Source organism: Prosopis cineraria, unplaced genomic scaffold (assembly GCF_029017545.1).
Source record: "Prosopis cineraria cultivar Desert tree isolate PC_DT_omini unplaced genomic scaffold, ASM2901754v1 PC13, whole genome shotgun sequence".
In the NCBI taxonomy this organism is placed as follows: domain Eukaryota; kingdom Viridiplantae; phylum Streptophyta; class Magnoliopsida; order Fabales; family Fabaceae; genus Prosopis; species Prosopis cineraria.
The window spans coordinates 3,692,874-3,714,902 of NW_026555344.1; the positions used below are offsets into that span (position 1 = coordinate 3,692,874).

Sequence of the window (22,029 nt, forward strand, 5' to 3'; positions counted from 1 at the left end):
ATACATAATATTCAGTCAATACTCTGGAGAAATTAACCAGTTACCAAGTTGCAATAATCAGATGCTGAATTTCTCCAAGGAAAATTAATCACTACATCTGAAACAGAAATATCCCACACAACTTTCTTATGGCTTGCCAAAATAGATCTGCAAGGAAAACGAAAGCCAAAATAATCAAAAAAACAAAAAAACCAGAGGGTTGTCAAATGAAAAGAGGCATCTTGAGTTGCAAAGTGCAGCTTACTTTGCTTTTAATAACAGCCTAGTGTTCTGATCTTGAATTCCATTCAGTGACAAGAGAATCTGCAATTAGAAAGAAAAAATAAACACAAAACACCTTCTATGAAGGTAGTGGTGGTGGTGATATAGATTAAGTTAACTTCCTTCTTAGGTGAGATCGATTGATTGACATGTGGTCAACCATCTCCAATTCCTATATAGGTTAACTTGCACTACATTTGAATAAAATACAAGCTTTCACAGCTTACATAGCCTCCAAAATTTAAAGTCTCTTTCAATCATCTATGTCACAAATAAGAGACAAACAAAAGAAGCATTTCCACCAGAGAATTGAGCTAATGAAACAACTTTCACAATCTGCAACCCTCAATCAAGGACAAATCTCCAACTTGGGAAGAACAAAGACAAAAGCCCAAATCTCTTGCATCTCGACAATCATCATTTCCAGGTAACATTATTACAATAAATATAGTGACTTTTCACTATAAGCTTAACAAATCCATAATCCCATAGTCCATCACTGGCAATATAAAACTGCAAAAAAACCACCGTATTTGATCTTTAAACAGTGGTGAAACTGTAAAGCAATGTCAATTTGAAACATAGTATTGAATAAACTTTTTCCAACAAACATTAGAGGGAAAATTCCACTCTGGGTCCTTATACTTCAATCATTTTTTGTTTTTAGTCCTTGTAATTTATTTTCGGTGTACCTCATCACTTCTATTACATCTATTTGCAACATTAGTCCTTCTAGTTTGGAAAATGCCCATAAGGACCATAAGCTGGCCCAAACAATGTTTGTTTTGCTGACATGGACTTAACATAGTTCACAATTCGAAGTTCATATTTCAACTGGCCCAAATTGCTTTTTCCAAATCATAACATAATTTAACAGTGTTAAGTCCATGTTAGCAAAATAAATATCTTTTAGGCCAGCCCATGGTCCTTATGAGCATTTTTAAAACTAAAAAGACAAACATTGCAGACAGATCAAATAGAAGGAAAGGGGAACAACAAAAATAAACTATAGGATTAAAAACAAAACACAATCAAAGTATAGGGACCTGGGTCGGTAAATTTTTCCAGCACTAAAATATAAGAATTTGAAACAATAATGGCCAAAAAGGGAATGAATTATAGAACAACCTTTCATCTAAGCATTTAAAATCTCAAACAAAAAGCAATCATGCAGTGCTAGAAAGGGGAAAAGATGTGAATACAATAGAAGCATACCCTTTCATTCTGAAATTCGAATGTTGTACAGACATCATAAAACTCCATCAGAGTAGATAAAATTTGTGTATCAAATGTCACTTCAAGCTGTTGGAGCTTTCCCTGTAGCATATTTCACATTTTATGATATATGGTATAAAATTAACATGGTGTCTCAGTATTTAAAATGCACACCAACTCATCAAGGCAACTCACTAATTTGCATTTACTAGTTACAAAGGAGGAACACAATGACAATACCTTTACTAATAGTGCAACATCATGGTTAGATGTGAAATTAACTTGAATGATACATGAATGATCCACAATATCCAGTTTATTGTTTTCAACAATGGGCTGCAAATCAAGGAACATAGATCACCATCAGCAACCACAAAATGAAATTAAATGGTAAGAATAATAACAAAAATAACTAAATTCCATTCAGAGATTCCATTTTAAATCCATTCCTCATACAATACTTCTTTATAAAAAAATTCATTTAGTAGTGTCAAGGAGTTCCGCTAAAACAACAATAATAGAAAGGGAGTAGAAACAGAAAACAGAAGCATTAGCTAAGTAGAGTTCTCCAAACCATCGGCATATGGCATATTTTCCCATCCCTCACATAAGAATTCTTATGTCTATACCAACATGCATTAGTTCTAGTGGAAGGTGTTATAGCCACCAAAGCATAAGATCTCAGGTTCAACTTTGAAGTGTGTATAAATGCAAAAGATGCCTTTTGCAGAACTACCTTCATTTAGAACCAGCAATACGCAAACCTGACCTGTTGGGACTTGATATCAGATTCCATAAGGAAAAAAAGAATTTTTATTTCTGTAAGTGGGTAACTAAACTATTTGAACTGAAACAACGACCCAACATAAGAGCCAAAAAGGGTAGCACTGACATTGAGATAAGAAACTGTGTCAAATGACGAGATTTAGTTTCCTAGGTTAGAATCCAATTCAACGTCAAGAATATGCAAATTTAAATTGTCAAGAGTTTAGGTGTTATCTATGCAAATAGTCACATGTTTCAAAAATACAAACCTGTCTAGTTCGTAGAATAACTTTCTTCCTGTGCAGAAGAATCATCTCTGCTGACTTCAATTTAAAAATGATAGTTGCATGCTCTTTGTGAAGCTTAGTCTCAATGATACTGCCTTCCAGAATTACCCCAGTTGTTCCTTCACCATACCTCCAACAACAATGTCGGAAAATTAAGTAAATAACAAATTTAGCTATGAAGACAGCAAGAGTGTATTATTTCCCTCATTTTGAAAATATAAGCATAACTAGATTAAATAAAGGGAAAAAGGAGTTTAATGGCTTCTTACATGAAATGAGAATATACCCTCTCTATTGCTATGAGGATCATTATACTGCATGGGCATCTACAGGCAACAGTCTATATAGGAAGTGTCTTTCAATAATAGAACCACTGAATTAGAAGTATTGCTATGTTGATCGTGTAAACCAAATTTAAGAAAATCTAGATAGCAATAGCTAGGTAATCTAATAGTTACTAGCCTCTTTGTATGTGAAGCTTTGGTTGTACATTAATTTCATTTTATAGTAATATATAAGGAAGCAAACAATGTTGATTAACATGAATAGAATGGACTAATCATGGTGTTTATGGCATCTGCACTAGGCGCCCACCTCCGTTAACGGATGACTAAATGGAAGGGAATTTTTGCTCTTCCAAAAAAATAGTTTAGGGGGAAAAATGCCCCATTTATTAGTATAAAGTGCCCAATACTCCTACAAGAAAAGTATAGAAGTAAAAATGCACTTTAACCAATTAAAAATGAACTTTATTATAGAAAAACATCTAATCCATTAGGATTTTCTTTTTTTGGAAATAAACAGAAAGAGGCCAAAGCCCGAATGAAGACCATCAAGGTCTAAAGAAAGTAAGTGTCCACAATTATGAGGAGGCTCCGTCAAAACTATAGAATCCATGTCTATGTTATGAGCAAAATGAGCAATGCAATCAGCAAATCATGTATTAGCTTTTCTATATAAATGCTCATAAGTAACCCCTCAATCTTGCATCAAAGGATTCTTAATGTCTAGAACAATGTTGTAGCTCAAATGGTTGATGTCATGAATGGTCATGACTCATGATTCCTTGAATAACGTCCATAGAATATGTGCATAAATTAATCTTCCTAAAATCATGGTGAAATCCATTAGGATTTTGATGGAGATCTAAGCAAACATGAACCAACAAGGGTAAAGAACTATGCCACTCTGTGGTGCTCACTGTAAATCCATCTTGCAGCCTTCAAGGAAATACGCAATCCCTCTGTCTATTAATTTTATAGATCTAGCCTTATGTGTACTGGCATTGGATAATAGTGGTATCACAATATTTCCCCAGCTTTGACTTATTCTAGAAACTTTGGAAACCTCGAAAGAATCCGTTTGTCATTTGCTCAGCATTTCTACCTACAACACATATTTTGAGCTGGTGTTTTCTCTTTATCAAAAGTTAAAGCCCCATAAACCAAGAAGTTCATGTACGTGTCTAACTTTCTCAATGCTACACTTTCACCTTCTCTCTGAAACTTTTCCATCTATTCCGATTTTCACCTTTTTAATTGATAAGAGTTCAGCTCAATCTAAGCTTAGATCTGCACCCAAATGATGGACATCATGCTAAGCCAAAACTACGCTCAACCAAAGCAATAACTAAGCACATTACATCATTAACATAGGCATGAATGTCAGAATTTGCAAAATGAAAATGAGATATCTATAAAAAATCCCGTTTAGTTTATGATGCAGGTATCAAGATCAAAACAAAAATTAGTGTGCCTTAGAAACATCATGCAGAATCAAACATCTATCAGCTAGAAGTGAACAGAGAAATAGGCATAGTACTTGCTGCATAGAGTCACTGAAATTCGATGAATCGCAAACTTCATTTCACAGAGGCATAATTCAGTTTTTGCATTGACATCTCCATTGGATGAAACCAAAGGATGAAATTCAGTTGCCTCGTATATATCCTGCAAAGTGACAGAAGCAAGTGTCTTTAAATAATGCCATTGCCAATACAAAGAGCAAATTAACATGAACATCCATAAGATTTAACCAAAAAAAAATGAGTAATATCATTTTCATCGCTAGAGGATTGCCATAATAAAGGTTTCACTAACACTTGTTAAAGCTCTAAAAGGACTAGATGCAATGATCCATATCAAACAACTTGAAAACATAATAACCCAAGCAAACCAATCAACAAATGTTAGGAGCCAGGGCACACTAATTAATTGCTCGAGGCAAAAGAATTTAGTATCCGTTTGTTCAATGAATCAAGAATGATACATATTAGCATCGAGTTTCATTGTACTAATTTTTGTTCTACCCACTGTACTACTCTTTATTTATCCTTTTTAAATAAGGTAAAATGCAAAATGAAAGGAAGCACACGCACTTTACACCTTCCATCCAAACAGCCACATCCTCTGAAAATTACTAGTCTAGCATTTTGTCCTCTTCTCTTACTGGTTCTTGTGGTAACATTATTGTAATTAAAGTAAATATTCTTAACTGGAAGTAGTCGAAGGGATAAAATATTTATTAGGATCAGGTATTAGGCTGATTCTGCAGCAGACTTTAGGAATCCAATTGCTTCAATCTACAATAGCCGTATATATATTAGTATCTTGTACATACCATTAAGAAAAATAAGAATCGGCATCCTCTAACCCCAGTTCTCCATGCTTCTTTGCAAATCATTGTTTTGTTCTATCGCCACATCAACGCATTTACCTAGTTATCTACATTGGATGACAATATCATTATGGGCAATGATCATGAATGTATTATTCAACTTGAAAAACATCAATTCAATTATTTTCAGACTATGAATCAGAGAAATCATAATATTTACTAGGTATTGAGGTGGCCTCTAGCACCAAGTTTCCTCTATTACAAAAGAAATATACTTCGGACACATTATATGAAAAGGTATGGTGGATTGCAAACAAGCCATTACTCCAATTGATCAAATGTCAAACTCTTGTCAGGGCAAGGAGAGCCCCTTACCAATCCTAGTAAAAACCAGGACTTGTTGGATAACTTATTGTGGTTCAAACGCTGTATATTATTCACCAAGTCGAGAAAATATATATACAGACCTAGGAATTAATAGAATCCGACATAAAAAACAATAATCCCAATATCTTTGACTATTCTACCCAATATTCTTTGATAAATGATACTAAATATTTACAATAATTACAATTCTATCCACACTCCCCCTCAAGTTGGATCATAGATGTTAGTCATATCCAACTTACTTATGCAGTTCTTAAAGGCTGGCCCATGAAGTCCTTTTGTCAAAACATCTGCAACCTAAAGGGTGGTTGGCAAATATATGAGGCAGACGGTTCCCTCTTCCATTTTTTCTCTTATAAAGTGTCTATCTATCTCCATATGCTTGGATCTTTCATGCTGTACCAGATTCAAAGCCATATTGATGGCAGCTTTGTTGTCACAATAAAGCTTTAGTAAGGCTTCCTGATAGAAAATATGGCAAATGTTATTTTAGAAAGAAATAATTGTTTTTGCATTATTTAGTATTTTGTAAGTTTCCTTCTAAAGGAAGGAAACCTGACCTGCTTTTGTTTGTTCTACTCTTTATTTAAATCTGCAAGTTGAGCTTTCCTTATAGGGAAGGAAACCTCAAACTTATATTTTATTTCATTTTATGTTTCCTTCATAAGAAGGAAACCTTAATTGTGGCTTCTATAAAAAGCCACCATGCAGCACATGTAAGAGGTGCTAAGAGTTGGAATGAATTGCTGTTCTATTCCCCTATCTATCAGTTCTGCGTCCCTCTCCACTTCCCCTGCTTTCTCTGTTTTCTGTCATCTCTCCCCTCTGTTTTTCCCTCCCCCTTCACCTCTCACTCTCTGATTCTGTTTCTTTTCCTCATCCTATTCTGTTCAAATCAATGTGAGTGTGTGTGTTTTACATCAACTTGGTACCAGAGCCTGGTTCTGAACGTTCCTAGGCTGTTTCCGCGGCCGGAGATCGAAGGAAAACTCTCAGGGGAGCTCAGCATACTCTGTTCACGCTGCCAGCACCCAGAATCACATTTCCCGACGTCAGATCCAAAAACGGACGCTACCATCGTGCTCAGAAGGGAAAATCCGATCAGAACCAAAAAGACCACCTCCGCCGAAGTCACACGCGCCGTCACGCGCCGGTGGAGCTTCTGCGCGTGGTCTTCACTCTCCTCACGCGCCGCCACACGCGCCGTCCGTACAGTCGCCGCCAAAACGTGATTTCAGTGTTTTCTGTGTGTTTTCGCGGAATTTGTTCAACTTTGAAGGAGCTGAGGGGCGCAAGTCATCATCTAAAACTTATTTGGGGGTAAAACTTTGTTTTGAGCTCCTAAAGCAACGCTGGTAAGGCCGACGACCCTTTCATTTAACTGGCTTACTTGGTTCTTAAAGGGAGGTGTTTCATTCATAGCTAGTTCTGAAATCTTTGTTGTGTGGTACTTTGGTTTCTTTGAGCATTGCAATTTTTATTTTATTTTTATTTTTTTTAATCATGTTTTAATATTTTGAAAATATATAAATATATATAAAAAAAAAGGAAAATTTACATTGATCATTATGTTGTTAATTTGTGACTTTTGATAGCAGTGTTCATATAACCTAAGACACCTACCTCACACACAATCCTGCCCTATACTCGTGTCCAAAAATTACCCTAGATTAATTGAAGTTTCTAACGGTTTTCCTGAAAGGTTTTTGAACCTTCGGAAATTTCTGTGAAGACTTCACTCGAGTTGTTACCTATTTAGCATACGATCCCTGTGGAATTTTTGAATTCTCAGAGGGTTAGTGTTGTTAAAGAAGGGACTTCACCTATTTAGGTAAGGGCAACTTGGGGGCCTTTCTTCCTTAGGTTATTAAATCCACACCAAACTTGCACTTTACCATACCATCTTTGTCATTGTATGACCATTCGTGATTTATACGATAAGCAAGCTTTATTAGACCAAGAAATTACTGCCCTAAAATCTGTCATGGCTAATAACTCCCAAATCACCCAAAATCATCTTGAGGAATCTGAAAGGACTCAAAGGGCATATGTGGACCAGCGGCTAGATGAAATTAAAGAATTCATGGACAATAAATTTAAAGAGATAATGGGTGCAATTCAGTTGACATACAGACAAGATACAGGGAAAACAACTGAAGGGATACTCGAAAGACCTATCATTAGAGGAGAGTCAAGTCTTAAAAATGAACAAATCCCAGTCCACAATCAACTTAGAGGTAATTCCCTTAGGATTGGTCATTCCTCTAGAGCTATGGGTGAAAGACACAGTAGAACATTTCCTCATGAGTTTACCAATCATCATTCTGATGACATAGATGATACTTGGGATGGGCAAGGGCCTGAAGAACAACATCATAGACCATACCAGTTAGTCCATAGGAATGGTAGAGAAGGCTTTAGAAGGACACATATTGATGACATCACCAAAAAGGTTAAAGTTGAAGCTCCTGAGTTTGATGGACGATTGAATCCTAGTGCATTCCTGGATTGGTTAGCTAGCATGGAAGACTATTTTGAATGGTATGACATGAGAGATATTCAGCGAGTTCGGTTTACGAAGATGAAGCTCATGGGATCTGCTAGGAAATATTGGCAAAATGTCCAAAGGAACATTGAGCGACAAGGTTATCCACCGATTGAGACATGGGATGAAATGAAGGCCAAGCTGAAAGAAAAATATGTGCCGACTCATTATAAGAGTCAACTGTATGACAAATACCTTAATTTGAGGCAAATCTCCACAGCTTCCGAGTATATTTCTCAATTTGATGACCTTATGATTAGATGTGACGTGGATGAAGAGGAATGGCGCATCATTACCAAGTTTGTTAATGGTCTCAAGCCATATCTACAGAAGGAGCTCAAGTTAAACTTTCCAGAGTCTCTTGAAGAAGCTTATCATAAGACTTTAGAAGTAGAGTCTCTGTCACAGTACTCGTCTGCAAAGCGTATCGACATGCAGAGCAATCTGTTTAGACAAGCACGAACTTCCAGTATGTCTGAACGACCAACAGGAACACTTACATCTAGGCCTAGCTCGTCTTTTACACCTACTCAAGCAATTGGGTTAAGGGGTAATACTTCTAAGCAGCCTAGTGAGGCTATAGTTCCTGCTTCCCGCCATAACAATTCCTTTGTCGAGTGTTTTCGCTGTCACTCAAAGGGTCATATTGCGTCAAAATGCCCACAGCGTACTCTAGTTATTGACTCACAATATGAAGGTGAGGAAGACAATGCAAATGCTGACGTTGTCGTAGATCCAGTTGAGTGTCCTTCAGATGTCGATGAGGACATCATCATTGATGAACATGGGTGTGAGACACGTCGAGTTGGAGTTATGCGATGCATTCTATCTGTCCCTCTGCCTAGTGATTCGTGGAAGCGAACAAGTATTTTCCATACTTTTGTGAAGTGTGGAGATAAAGCTTGCAAATTGGTGATTGATGGAGGGAGTTCTAGAAACGTTATTTCTAGTCAAGGAGTAGCCCGACTCAATCTCAAGACAGAACCTCACCCAGAACCTTTTCGTGTTGCATGGGTCGACAAAACTTCTTTACCAGTCACGCAACAATGTCGCGTTCCTCTTCACTTAGGTGACTATAAAGAAGAGATTATTTGTGATGTTCTTCCAATGGATGTTGCTCACATTTTACTTGGCCGACCGTGGCTTTATGACCACAATGTTATCAATCATGGTCGTGAGAATACCTATACATTTAAGCATGGAGGCAAGACGATCCTGTTACGTCCTGCTAAGCCTGACAACGAAGGCAAAGGCTCAAGTAAATCAAAGGGCACAAAACCCAAAACCCACAATTTGCATCTTCTGACAGAAAAACAATTTGTACAAGAAAGCAGAGAGAGTACGATCGTGTTTATTTTGGTATCCAAGATCTCGCAACGAATTGCTACTACTTCAAAAATGCCAGAGGAAGTGCAACAGCTCTTACAACAATTTCGGGATATCACTCCCGATGAGCTTCCATCTGAATTACCACCAATGAGAGAGATCCAACATGCAATTGATTTCATTCCAGGTTCACAACTCCCCAATCTACCGCACTACAGGATGAACCCTAAAGATAGAGCAGAGCTTAACCGACAAGTCAGTGGATTGTTGGAAAAGGGTTATATCCAGCATAGTATGAGTCCTTGTGCAGTACCTGCTCTTTTAACCCCAAAGAAAGACGGCTCTTGGAGAATGTGTGTAGACAGCAGAGCCATCAACAAGATCACCATCAAGTATAGGTTTCCCATTCCTAGACTTGATGACATGCTTGATTTAGTGTCTGGATCTAGCTGGTTTTCAAAGATTGACCTCAGAAGTGGTTATCATCAGATCAGGATTAGGCCTGGAGATGAGTGGAAGACTGCTTTTAAAACGCAAGATGGGTTGTTTGAATGGCTTGTCATGCCTTTTGGGTTATCAAATGCACCAAGTACATTTATGAGAGTAATGACTCACCTCCTTCGCTCTTACTTGGGAAAGTTTTTGGTGGTATACTTTGATGACATACTAGTTTTTAGCAAGTCAAGAGAAGAACACTTGGGACATCTCGAGTTAATTTTTCTCACCTTGCGTCAAGAACAGTTTTATGTTAACTTGCCTAAGTGTTCATTTCTTCAAAATCAAGTCATCTTCTTAGGTTTCATAGTTTCTGAAAGGGGTTTAGCAGCTGACCCTGAGAAAGTCCAAGCCATTCAAGAATGGCCTGAGCCACAATCTCTTCATGAAGTACGGAGTTTTCATGGCCTTGCTTCTTTCTATAGACGCTTCATTAGAAACTTCAGTACCATTATGGCTCCTATCACTGATTGCTTAAAACAAGACAAGTTTCAGTGGACATCTACAGCTTCCATGGCTTTTCAAGATATTAAGAAGAAGCTTTCTCAAGCTCCAGTCTTGTCTTTACCTGATTTTACAAAGTGTTTCGAAGTTGCTTGTGATGCGTCTGGGACAGGAATCGGAGGTGTACTAAGCCAAGAAGGTCACCCTGTGGCTTTCTTCAGCGAAAAGCTCAATGATGCCAAACAAAAGTACTCCACTTATGATAAGGAATTTTATGCGATTGTGAGATCCCTTGAGCATTGGAAGTACTACCTTCTTCCGCAACAATTTGTTCTATACTCTGATCATCAGGCGCTTAGGTTTATCAACTCTCAGCGGCACTTAAATGCTAAACATGCTAAATGGGTTGAGTATATTCAGGGATTCACTTTTGTGGTCAAGCATCGTTCAGGAACAAAAAACATAGTGGCTGATGCCTTGAGCCGTCGGATCAACTTGTTGCACACTATGAGCGTTAGTGTTGTTGGTTTTGAAAACTTGAAGGACGACTATGCTTCATGTCCAGATTTTGGGATAATATACCAAGAAGTTCGCAGTGATAATCGTCATGAGCATGTTGATTTCATCATTAAAGACGGTCATCTCTTTCGTGGGAGCAAACTGTGCATCCCACGTACTTCTATGCGAGATTTTCTTATATGGGAATTACACGCTGGAGGTTTAGCTGGTCATTTCGGGGTTAATAAGACGATGGCATTAGTCGAAGATAGGTTCTACTGGCCTTCACTCAAGCGTGATGTGGCTCGCATAGTGTCTCAATGTCGAAATTGTCAAACTTCTAAAGCCAGGCGACAGAATACCGGTTGGTATACTCCTTTGCCGATTCCCGAGGCACCTTGGAAAGACTTGAGTATGGATTTTGTCTTAGGATTGCCTCGCACAGCTAGAGGTCATGACTCTGTATTAGTTGTTGTAGACAGGTTTTCAAAGATGGCTCACTTTATTCCTTGTAGCAAAACTACAGATGCTTCACATCTGGCAAAGTTGTTCTTCAAGGAGATTGTACGTCTACATGGGTTACCTACCACTATCGTATCTGATAGAGATGTCAAGTTTGTTAGTTACTTTTGGAAGACCCTATGGAAACTTTTTGGTACCCAATTGAAGTTCTCTTCTGCTTTTCACCCTCAAACTGATGGGCAAACTGAAGTCACTAATCGCAGTTTGGGTAATTTGCTTCGGAGTTTAGTTGGAGACAGGCCGAAGAACTGGGATTTGGTTCTACCCACTGCAGAGTTTGCATATAATAATTCAGTGAATAGGTCTACAGGCATGAGTCCCTTCCAAATTGTTCAAGGTTTTAATCCTAAACAGCCTATTGACCTCCTGCCAATCCCGTTGACATTTCGCATTTCTGAATCTGCGGAATCCTTTGCCAATCGCCTTCATGACTTACATGCTGAAATTAGGCGCAAATTAGCGACAAGTAATGATCAATATAAATTATCTGCTAATACTCATCGTCGATTTCAAAGCTTCGAAATAGGTGATTATGTTATGGCTCGCATTCGTCCAGAACGTTACCCTAAACAAGCTTTTAAAAAGTTGCATGCTCGAGCTGCGGGACCTTTTCGCATAATAAAGAAATTAGGACCTAATGCTTATCTTTTAGAACTACCTTCTGATATGGCCATTAGTCCAGTTTTTAATGTAGAGGATCTTATGCCTTACCGGGGAACTTTTGAGCCTTCCCCTTTGCTTTCTGATGATTTTGCAGGTACTCAACCTTCACAAGTGCCAATTCCATCATTGCCTGCTGTCTCACCATCAGTTGATGAAATCGAGACCATTATGGATGATCAAATGGTCTTTACCTCTGAGGGGCCCATCCGTCGTTATTTGGTTCGTTGGAGAGGTCGATCTGATGAAGATGCCACCTGGATTTCAGAAGATGAATTCCAACAACTTAATCCTGCCTTGCTAGAAGCCTATCAACTCTCTACCTCTCCGGAGGAGAGTTCTTTGCAGCAGGGGAGAATTGATAGAAAATATGGCAAATGTTATTTTAGAAAGAAATAATTGTTTTTGCATTATTTAGTATTTTGTAAGTTTCCTTCTAAAGGAAGGAAACCTGACCTGCTTTTGTTTGTTCTACTCTTTATTTAAATCTGCAAGTTGAGCTTTCCTTATAGGGAAGGAAACCTCAAACTTATATTTTATTTCATTTTATGTTTCCTTCATAAGAAGGAAACCTTAATTGTGGCTTCTATAAAAAGCCACCATGCAGCACATGTAAGGGGTGCTAAGAGTTGGAATGAATTGCTGTTCTATTCCCCTATCTATCAGTTCTGCGTCCCTCTCCACTTCCCCTGCTTTCTCTGTTTTCTGTCATCTCTCCCCTCTGTTTTTCCCTCCCCCTTCACCTCTCACTCTCTGATTCTGTTTCTTTTCCTCATCCTATTCTGTTCAAATCAATGTGAGTGTGTGTGTTTTACATCACTTCCACTCTAACTTTTATTTCATCTATTACAAGTTTTAACCACAATTCTTCCATTATTCCTTGAGCCAAAGCTCACAATTCAGATTCAGCACTGCTCTTAGCTACCACCCTTTGTTTTTTACTTTTCGAGGTTACAAGATTTCCCCGAGCATGCGAGCAATAACCAAATGTAGATCTTCTATTTGCATGAGTTCCTCCCTAGTCTGCATCTGTATAGATTTCTATAGTTCTTTGTCTTGTCTTTTTAAAGAACAATTGTCAGAACTAAATGTTTAATAGAAATAAAATTCAATCTTTGCCTAAACTGAATAAGAATCTCATACAATTTAGATAAGACCAAGGGGAGAATCTCCAACAAGTAGAAAATGAAATATTCATGTATCCTCATAAAAGAGTTTTACAAAGATTATATAGCATGCAACTGCAATCTACAGTTAAGTGAGTGAAAAATAAACTAATCTCCTAATTAATTAACAACTCAGTATATTAGGATAGGAATCTTAAACTACAACTATATGAAGTGGACACATAGAGAATAGAAGTTATTCAACATGTATAACTTCCTTATCAGTAGAATCCATCTTTGAATTTGGGCTTGTGTGTTTCTTGCGCCTTTTATATACTAATAAGGGCTTACTATCAATACCCCTGCCTTCAAAAGAAGCCTTGTCCTCAAGGCAGAAGTGAGGAAACTAATCGTGAATAATGTCATATTCTTCCCAAGTAGCCTCATCTTAAGGTCGACCTTGCCAAGAAACCAGAATCTTAAGTGTTGGAATACCGCCTAACCTGATCCAATGATGTGTCAGAATGTGATATGGCTGCAATAGAAGTTCCCAAGAATCAGATAACGGAAGAGGAGGAGGTTGAGATGGAGAAACAGCACCATAGGCAGGACGAAGCAGTGAGACATGAAACACTAGGTGAATTTTGGCATCTGGTAGAAGCTGTAATTCATATGCAACAAGTCCAACTTTTCTAATTATCTGATAAGGCTCGAAGAAACATGGAGACAATTTTTCAAATCGTTTCTTAGTTTAACTAAACTGTCGGTAAGGTTGAACGCAAAGGTATACAAAGTCACCCATACTAAAGGTAAGATCCTGGCAATGGGCATCAGCTTACGATTTCATATAAGATTGAGCTTTGAGCAAATTGTCGCGGATTAATTGTAACATGGCATCACAATCTAGAAGTCGTAATTCCAAATCTACCATCTTAGTTTCACCAGAGACATAAGGAGAAAGAGATTGGGGTGGTCAACCATATACAATTTCAAAAGGTATGTAACCAATAGTAGTGTGAAAACTATTGTTGAAAGAGTGCTTAGCCCACGAAAGGTACTTGCTCTATAATCTAGGTTGTTCATGAGTAAAACAGCGCAGGTAAGTCTCAATGCATCTGTTAACAACTTCTGTTTGACCATCATATTGTGGGTGATAAGCAAAACTCCTACGAAGCTGTGTATGACATAACTGAAAGAGTTCTTGCCAAAATGTATTGAGAAAGAGTGGGTCTTTGTTAGAATGTACGACATATGAATGATGTGATCATTGCCAATTTGTACCCCAAAGGAAGTGATTGGCTTTGAAAGAATTTGTAGATCCTTCGCCAAGGCAGATGAAAGGAAATTATGGGAAGAACCACTATCAATTAAAATGAGTACCTTCCTTTGCTTCAACAATCCTTCCACTTTCATAGTCACACTCACTGGGTGTCCTAGAATAGCATGAAGAGATATTTCAGCATGAAAATCCTGGCCATCCTCTGAACTTCTCGCCTCTCAATTTTCAGTCACCACATTGGGGTTCTTCTGTGATTTCTATTAAAGTCAGAGTTCCATTTTTACAGCAATGGCCTGGGGCAAATTTATCTCCACAGCGAAAACAGAGACCTTTTTCATGTCGTTGCTGTTTCTTCACATCCAAAAAGAGTTCGTGTATTGTGTGCTGGGAAATGGAAGGGGCGATGTGTTGGAAGGAGTTGTAACTGCTCCTTTAAAGTCTCTAGTCTGCCACATAGAAGATGCAACAATCCGGTTTGAAGAAGAGGCTACACATGTCCTAAGTCCTCTAGAATATTGAAGTTTGGACTCATACTCTAAAGCTAAGCTTAATGCTTTGTAAACAGTCCTGGGCTTTTGTCTTCTTACATCAACCCTTAATTCTTCTCTAAGCCCATTCAAAAAAATCCCTAATAAGCAATGTTCAAGCCAATTGCTTACTCTCGCCAATCTCTTTACAAATTTGAGGCAATATTCTTGCACCATTCCCACCTGTTTGATTCCACATAAATATTCGTCAGGATTTTGAAATTCAGCTGGCCAAAATTCTCTTATAGTGTGCAAACCAAATCTTCCCAATAGATGATCGTCCTTTTAGCATTTGCCCGGGCGAAGAGGTCAAGTATGTCTCCTAAATACATGGCAGCAACATCAACTTTCATGGCTTCAAGTGTTTGATAATATCTGAAATATGTTTCTGCTTTAAGTATCCAGCCCCTTGGGTCTCCTCCCTCAAATTTAGGAAAATCCATCTACGTATGAGGTCTTTTTGAAGAATTTCGAAGCCACCAAGGTACATCACATTCATCTTCATCACCTGGCGTCTCTAGACGAATGTTTTTATTTCTGGAATTTTGACCAATATCCTCTAAAAGATACTGTAGCTGTGCTTTCAAAGCTACTAAGTCGGCAAAGATATCATCCATAGCATTTATTCGAGTAGAGAGTAGATTTAACTGTTGTACTATAGATTCTAAGAAATTTGGAGTTGTAGAAAAAGAGTCATTGGAGTTGTAGATCCTTTAGATAACCAGGCTCAAATACCAATTGGTTGGAACTAAATGTTTAATAGAAATAAAATTCAATCTATGCCTAAACTAAATGAGAATCTCATACAATTTAGATAAGACCAAGGAGGAGAATCTCCAATTAGTAGAAAATGAAATCTTCATATATCCTCATAAAAGAGTTTTACAAAAATTATATAGCATGCAACTGCAATCTATGGTTAAGTGAGATCAAAATAAACTAATCTCCTAATTAATTGACAACTCAGTATGTTAGGATAGGAATCTTAAACTACAACTATATGAAGTGGACACATAGAGAATAAAAGTTATTCAACATGTACAACTTCCTTATCAACAGAATCCATCTTTGGATTTGGGCTTGTGTGTTTCTTGCACCTTTTATATACTGATAAGGGCCTGCTATCAACAACCTGCTACCAAGGGTCCCTTTCAGATACTTGAGAATTCTATGTGCTGCTTCCATGTGTTTCTTCCTTGAATCACACATATATTGACTAGCTACACTCACCACAAAGGCTATATCAAGTCCAGTATGAGAAAGGTATAGTAGTCTTCCTACAAGTCTTTGGTACCTATCTATCAGCTGGTTCATCATTTCCTTCTTCAACTTCATTATCCGAAAGATCTTTCCCTTCATCTAGTTCATCCTTCTTAGGTGTCCTCTTTTTCTTCTTTACAACAATTGGTGTGTCTGTTGGCTTACAACCCAACATTCCAGTCTCTGTTAAAAGATCCTAGATGTGCTTCCTTTGGGACACATAGATCCCCTTCTTGGATCTAGCAACTTCCATTCCAAGGAAATATTTTAGTTTTCCAAGATCTTTAACTTCAAATTCTCTTTCAAGAGCTACTTTAATTCTAGTAGTTTCTTCTACATGGTCTCCTATAATGATTATATCATTGACATATATTTCTTACCCTCCTTATTTTTAACAAATATTGTGTGATCAAAGAGACATTGCATGTAGCCTTCAATCTTCAAAAGTCTAGAGAATCTATCAAACCATGTTCTTGGAGATTGCTTCAGGCCATAAAGTGACTTCTTCAGTCTGCAAACCTGTCCAACTCTCTATTCTTCAAATCCCAAGCGTAGTGATATATATACTTTCTCTTTCAATTCTTCATTCAAGAAAGCATTTTTAATGTCTAATTGATCGAGCTGCCAGTAAAGATTTGCTGTAACAGATAATAACACTCTAATGTTGTTTAGTTTTGCTATAAGAGCAAACGTTCTTTATAACCTAAACAATAAGTTTGAGTAAATCCCCTTGCAACCAATCTAGCTTTAAGTTTGTCAAGATTACCATTTTTATCATACTTAGGGGTAAACACCCACTTGCATCCAACCACCTTCTTCCCCTTAGGAAGATCCACAGCTTCCCACATGCCATTCTCCTATAAGGCTTTCATTTCTTCCATGACTGCACTTTTCCATTCAAGTATCTTTAGTGCTTCATGTACATTACTGGGAACCTTCACCCCGTCAAGGTTAGTAATAAATGTGTAATACCGTGGAGAAAGGGCATCATAACACACATACTTTATAGGATGTTGGGTGCAAGATCTAGGTTGCTTTCTCATAGCAATTGCAAATCTAGATCATTCATGTGTGTCTCTTCCTCAACAGCCTCCTCATCAAGTTCCACATGGTTAGGTTCAGGAACTTCCACTAGGTTGGACTCTGGAAGTGCTATGGGCATGATAGTACTATTATCATATTTCCTCTTCCATTCATAAACCAGTATAAAGTCTTTGCTTCTACCTACTAAGACAAGAGGTGTTTTGGTTTCAGGTAGCACAACAAGTTCAAGAAATCTCCCCTCACTTTCCAAAAACTGATATTCACCACGTCACTCCCCCTGAATTGAAGATTTTGGAAAGAACGGCTCATGGTCAACAAACGTGACATCATGGCTGGTGTAGATTCATTTAGTAGTGGGGTCATAACACCGATACCCCTTTTGTGAGGGAGAATAGCCCAAGAAGACACACTTGACCGCACGGGGTTCAAGTTTGGAGGGATGTGAAGTATGAACAAAAGATGTGTAGCCAACAACTTTAAGAGGAATTGAAGATGTGAAGTGCATTAGGTTAAGAGATTCTTTGAGTTTGTCAAGTGGAGTGGAGAAAGAGAGAACACGACTTGATCTCAAGAATCATAGCATTGATAAGCCAAGAAGAGACTAGTAAATTATCCTTGTGCCACTGTGCGAAGGCCTACAACTCTATCTCGCCAGGTACTTTTGCAACTTCAGTGAGGAAATTCATCTTGCCTCTACCACCAATTGCTAACTTGATAGCTTGTGTCCATTCTCGATAGTTTGACCCATTTCATTTGTCAGTGACGATCAGTACCAAAGACCCTTTGAAGCCAATAATCAACCTGTGGGGACCGTCGGCTTTACTCAAGTCTCTCAATGAGGAGCCCACGGCCTTAGACATCGGGTTTGTTGATGTACCCAAAGACTGCGGAGAACTCAACTCCTCTAAAGTACCTTCCTTGTCAAAGTCGCCGCCGAAGATATGAAAGGTATCCGGCTCTAATACCATGTGGTTTAGAACGCTGTATATTATTCACTAAGTCGAGAAAATATATAACTTAGGAATTGATAGAATCCCACAATAAGGCCGAGGATATCAGAGGAAACATAAAAAACAATAATCCTAATATCTTTGACTATTCTACCTGATATTCTCTCGTAAATGATACTAAATATTTACAATGATTAAAATTCTATCCACACTTAACTATCATGTCATTACTTGTCAAGACATCTCACTTTCTTCTAGTGCGGTTAGTCAATTATTAAAATCTCTATGCAACAGTTCTTGGGATATCATAATTCCCATCCTTAAATGCATCAAAGGAGCTTTAAGAATCAAAAGTTGGAAGCATAAATCGAATGAAATTGGTTTATAATAATCAAGCAACAATGAAAATTTCTACCAATCCCAGAATTCAACGAGGACCAAAAAAATCGAAGTCAATTATCACTTTATAAGAGAGATGATTCAATTTGGGAGTATTGCTGCCAAGTTTCTCAATTCTAATGACTAACTCGAAGACATATTAATTAAGCCTCTCAAGGGTCATTGAATCAACTATATATAGACAAGTTTTCTGCACATGATTTACATGCCCAAGCTTTACAATAATGTACATAACAAAATCTGAATTCTTAATCTACATACTAGCATCTAGATTCGTTGTAAAATTTTTGTATTGCATTGCACTACCTATTGTTCCAATTTTTATTCTTTGCAAATAAAACAACAGTAAGAGTACATATGCCTTTACATATTCGACCATCTATTTTCTCTCCAGTTTTAAGTTATACTTTCTATATTATCTGATTATTCCATCATCATTTCATCAAGCTTAAAATCATTGCTTTGTATTCAATAAAAAAATATGAATGGTACAATGTGCCTCCAGGAGTCATAGAAAAGGAGAGGGGGCAGCAGTTTTCCCACAGAAATAGAATAGAAAGGAATTTCCTCATAAAATAAGTATTGTAAATATACCAAACCTCAAAGGACATAAATATGTACTTTACTTCATAAATGGGCACCAATACCTTAATAACATCATCAGAAACAATCCCAGAAAACTGACTGGAATCATCAGTTCCTCCAGCACCAAGCATACCACGGGATAGCCAGTTCAACCACCCCTGTGATCTGCCCGAGTTGCGTTCATCATTGGATGACTTTTCTGCAGGAATATCAATGCCACTTGCGCCTACGTCAGGTTTAGAACGCCTTGAAAAGAATTCCTGTGAGCAAACATGCATGACAAACTTTAAGAACCAGAGTTTACCATGCTCAAAAGCAGCACTGTAATAGAGTAAAATTTACCCACATAAGCCAGTCAAATGAAGAGCATATATGCTGATAAAATGTCCCATAAGATGATCATTAACCAAGTACCTGCATCTCATATTCTGCACCAGCCCGATAATTCAAAATGTCATCTACATCTGATTCTTTCTCCATTTGCTCCAGCTCTTGAAGAACCCCATCATCAACTGGCTAGTAAAAACAAATTTAAAAAATACAACCTTTGTAATTAAAAAAATAAGAAGAAATTATCACTCTCAATAATAAAAATAAAACATCAGCACAATCAAATTTCTTATAGAATCACGTTTCAAATAATAAACAAGATTATATGAAATTACAATCCAAAACACACAAACCCTAAAAGATCCTTAATGAAACAACAACTCGAGAGAATTTTATGATACATAGATAGAAATGCATAAATGCATATGTCTGTTGAACAATCACCTGTTCTTGTTGAAGAAAATCCAACTTGGTCTTGTACAAGTCAATGTACCTCCGACGGTAATTTCTATATTATGAAACAAGAATACTATTAAACAATAGAAGGTTCATGAATGTAAAATAAGACTTCACAAGGCACAAAAGAGGTCATATTTAGTAAAGGTTTTACATTCACTACAGCAAGGGTGCATCTTATTTTAGCTTTTAATTTCCTTCCAACAACAAACATGCTTTAATCTTTAATTTCCCCAGGGTATTAGAGCTAAACTATTACCTACCTTGAATACCAAAAGTATCTTCTAAAGAAAGTTGGATTTTTTAAAACCCACTAACAAATTTGTGGCCTAAAATCATCAACACCATCAAGAGAAAAGCTATTGGAGCTACAAAGGTTGGCATTTCAGAATTACAATGGCTATGGTGCGGGGCACCACATGCTGCAATAGTGAGTTTGACAGTTAGGTTAAATCAAGTGTTAAAGACTAATGAGCTTGATCGTGTGCCATATGTACTACCTTTCAGAGGTTAATTGAAATTCCTGGGAAAGGATTTGTACACTTTTAAACAACCTAAGGATAAAGCAGGTAAGATTTTGTTAGAAAGGGAGATTGTTAGTATTTGCGATCTAAGTTAACAGTGCGTAGGAAGGAGGCTGTTCCAGGGCACAAGACAGGACTGAAAATTTAATAAGATATCGTTATCTCATTCAGTGTTGCTGATATAGAGTTCTGATGAGGTAAAAATGGTAGACTAAACCTACAGTTAGTTTTTGGTTTTCTTGTCAAGGAAGTTTCAATCAAAGCTCGTGTACAAACTAAGAAAAGACAAGGAGTTGAGATTTAAAAAGTTGGATATTTAAGACTTCATCACAAAAGTTGTGTTGTTGCGTGACATGGTGATCAACCCAAGTATTGAAGACTGTTACACTAGAGAAAATTCCTTCAATTATAGTAGGTATTGTAATCATATGTCACTTGATTATGGTGTAAGCATAATCACAGTGATTAGGTCATTAATGAGTCATTATGATGAAGCCTCATACTCAGTGTCTAAATTGCCTTGCTGAGATAAATACAATCAAGCATTTCAATCACTCCTCTCAACATTGTATGAACTATGAACTAAGAGAAACCAAAGGAAACTCGAGACAAATAGAATGAAGACCACGGGAGCCATCTCATTGAACCGATGATGAGCACAAAAACAGCAGCTCACAAAAGGTAGGTGGTGCTGCCCAATGAAGCTAGGTCATTAAAATTCAAGAAGATTTTAGTCAACAGAAGACAATGACAAGCGGTGTAATGTCAAAGTCTTGGGTCGCAGTTGAGTGTGGGACCTGTGAATCATGTCAAAGTTTGGATATATCTTGATTTTCAGAAGCAATTCAGTCTAGAAAATAATGCGGCAGCATCATAAATTGTTCATGTGTAACTCGGATTGAAATTTATGGAAAGACCAAAACCTCAATTTTCAGCATCATACATCATTTATAAAAAGAATGAACTTTCCAAGGACTTACAATCGCTCCCCAAGGTATCTCCATGAAGTTTTCTTTAATTTCTTGCGAACATCTGAGAGGACAGATTCCTGTGCATAGCGCCACCATAATAATGGCCAGCCCTGAAGTTTCTTTGACAAAGGGCTGTGCCATGGCCGATAACTACCATACCTACATGTAATATAAAGTACGTTTTATGGGAAAAATTGCATTAGAAGAGAACAAAATATTAGATAAGTCAAGATACAATAATAATAGAAATTACTGTGCTTATCATGATCAAAAATAATATAACATATTCCCACACAAACAAGATATGGAAACATCAGTTTACATTACTCCGCTTGTTAAGGCAGATGTACCCATTTCCTTGTAGTAAAATGCAATTTATAACTTATCAGACTGCTATCTATTCGATAGTAGTGTGCATATAAAGACATCAGTCACAATGCAACAGTTACAGCACTAGACATACCTTTCTCTTAATCGACAAGTGCATACATAATCCCACACAAGAAACATCTGTTGCAGCTGAGCCTCATCCAAAGAGACAACCTGATAAGTATAAATATATTATCAGGATATAAAT

General features: G+C 37.4%; 1 protein-coding gene across 1 annotated transcript in view; it reads right to left on the reverse strand.

Moving 5' to 3' along the window:
• LOC129290926 (uncharacterized) overlaps nt 1-22,029 on the reverse strand; it is a 52,132-nt gene that overhangs the window by 24,247 nt on the left and 5,856 nt on the right. The window contains 11 exon segments of the mRNA XM_054927990.1: nt 45-147; nt 245-303; nt 1,477-1,578; nt 1,717-1,812; nt 2,511-2,658; nt 4,350-4,477; nt 19,234-19,431; nt 19,586-19,687; nt 19,946-20,009; nt 21,462-21,611; nt 21,916-21,995. Of these exon segments, the coding sequence (XP_054783965.1) occupies nt 45-147; nt 245-303; nt 1,477-1,578; nt 1,717-1,812; nt 2,511-2,658; nt 4,350-4,477; nt 19,234-19,431; nt 19,586-19,687; nt 19,946-20,009; nt 21,462-21,611; nt 21,916-21,995 (1,230 nt within the window).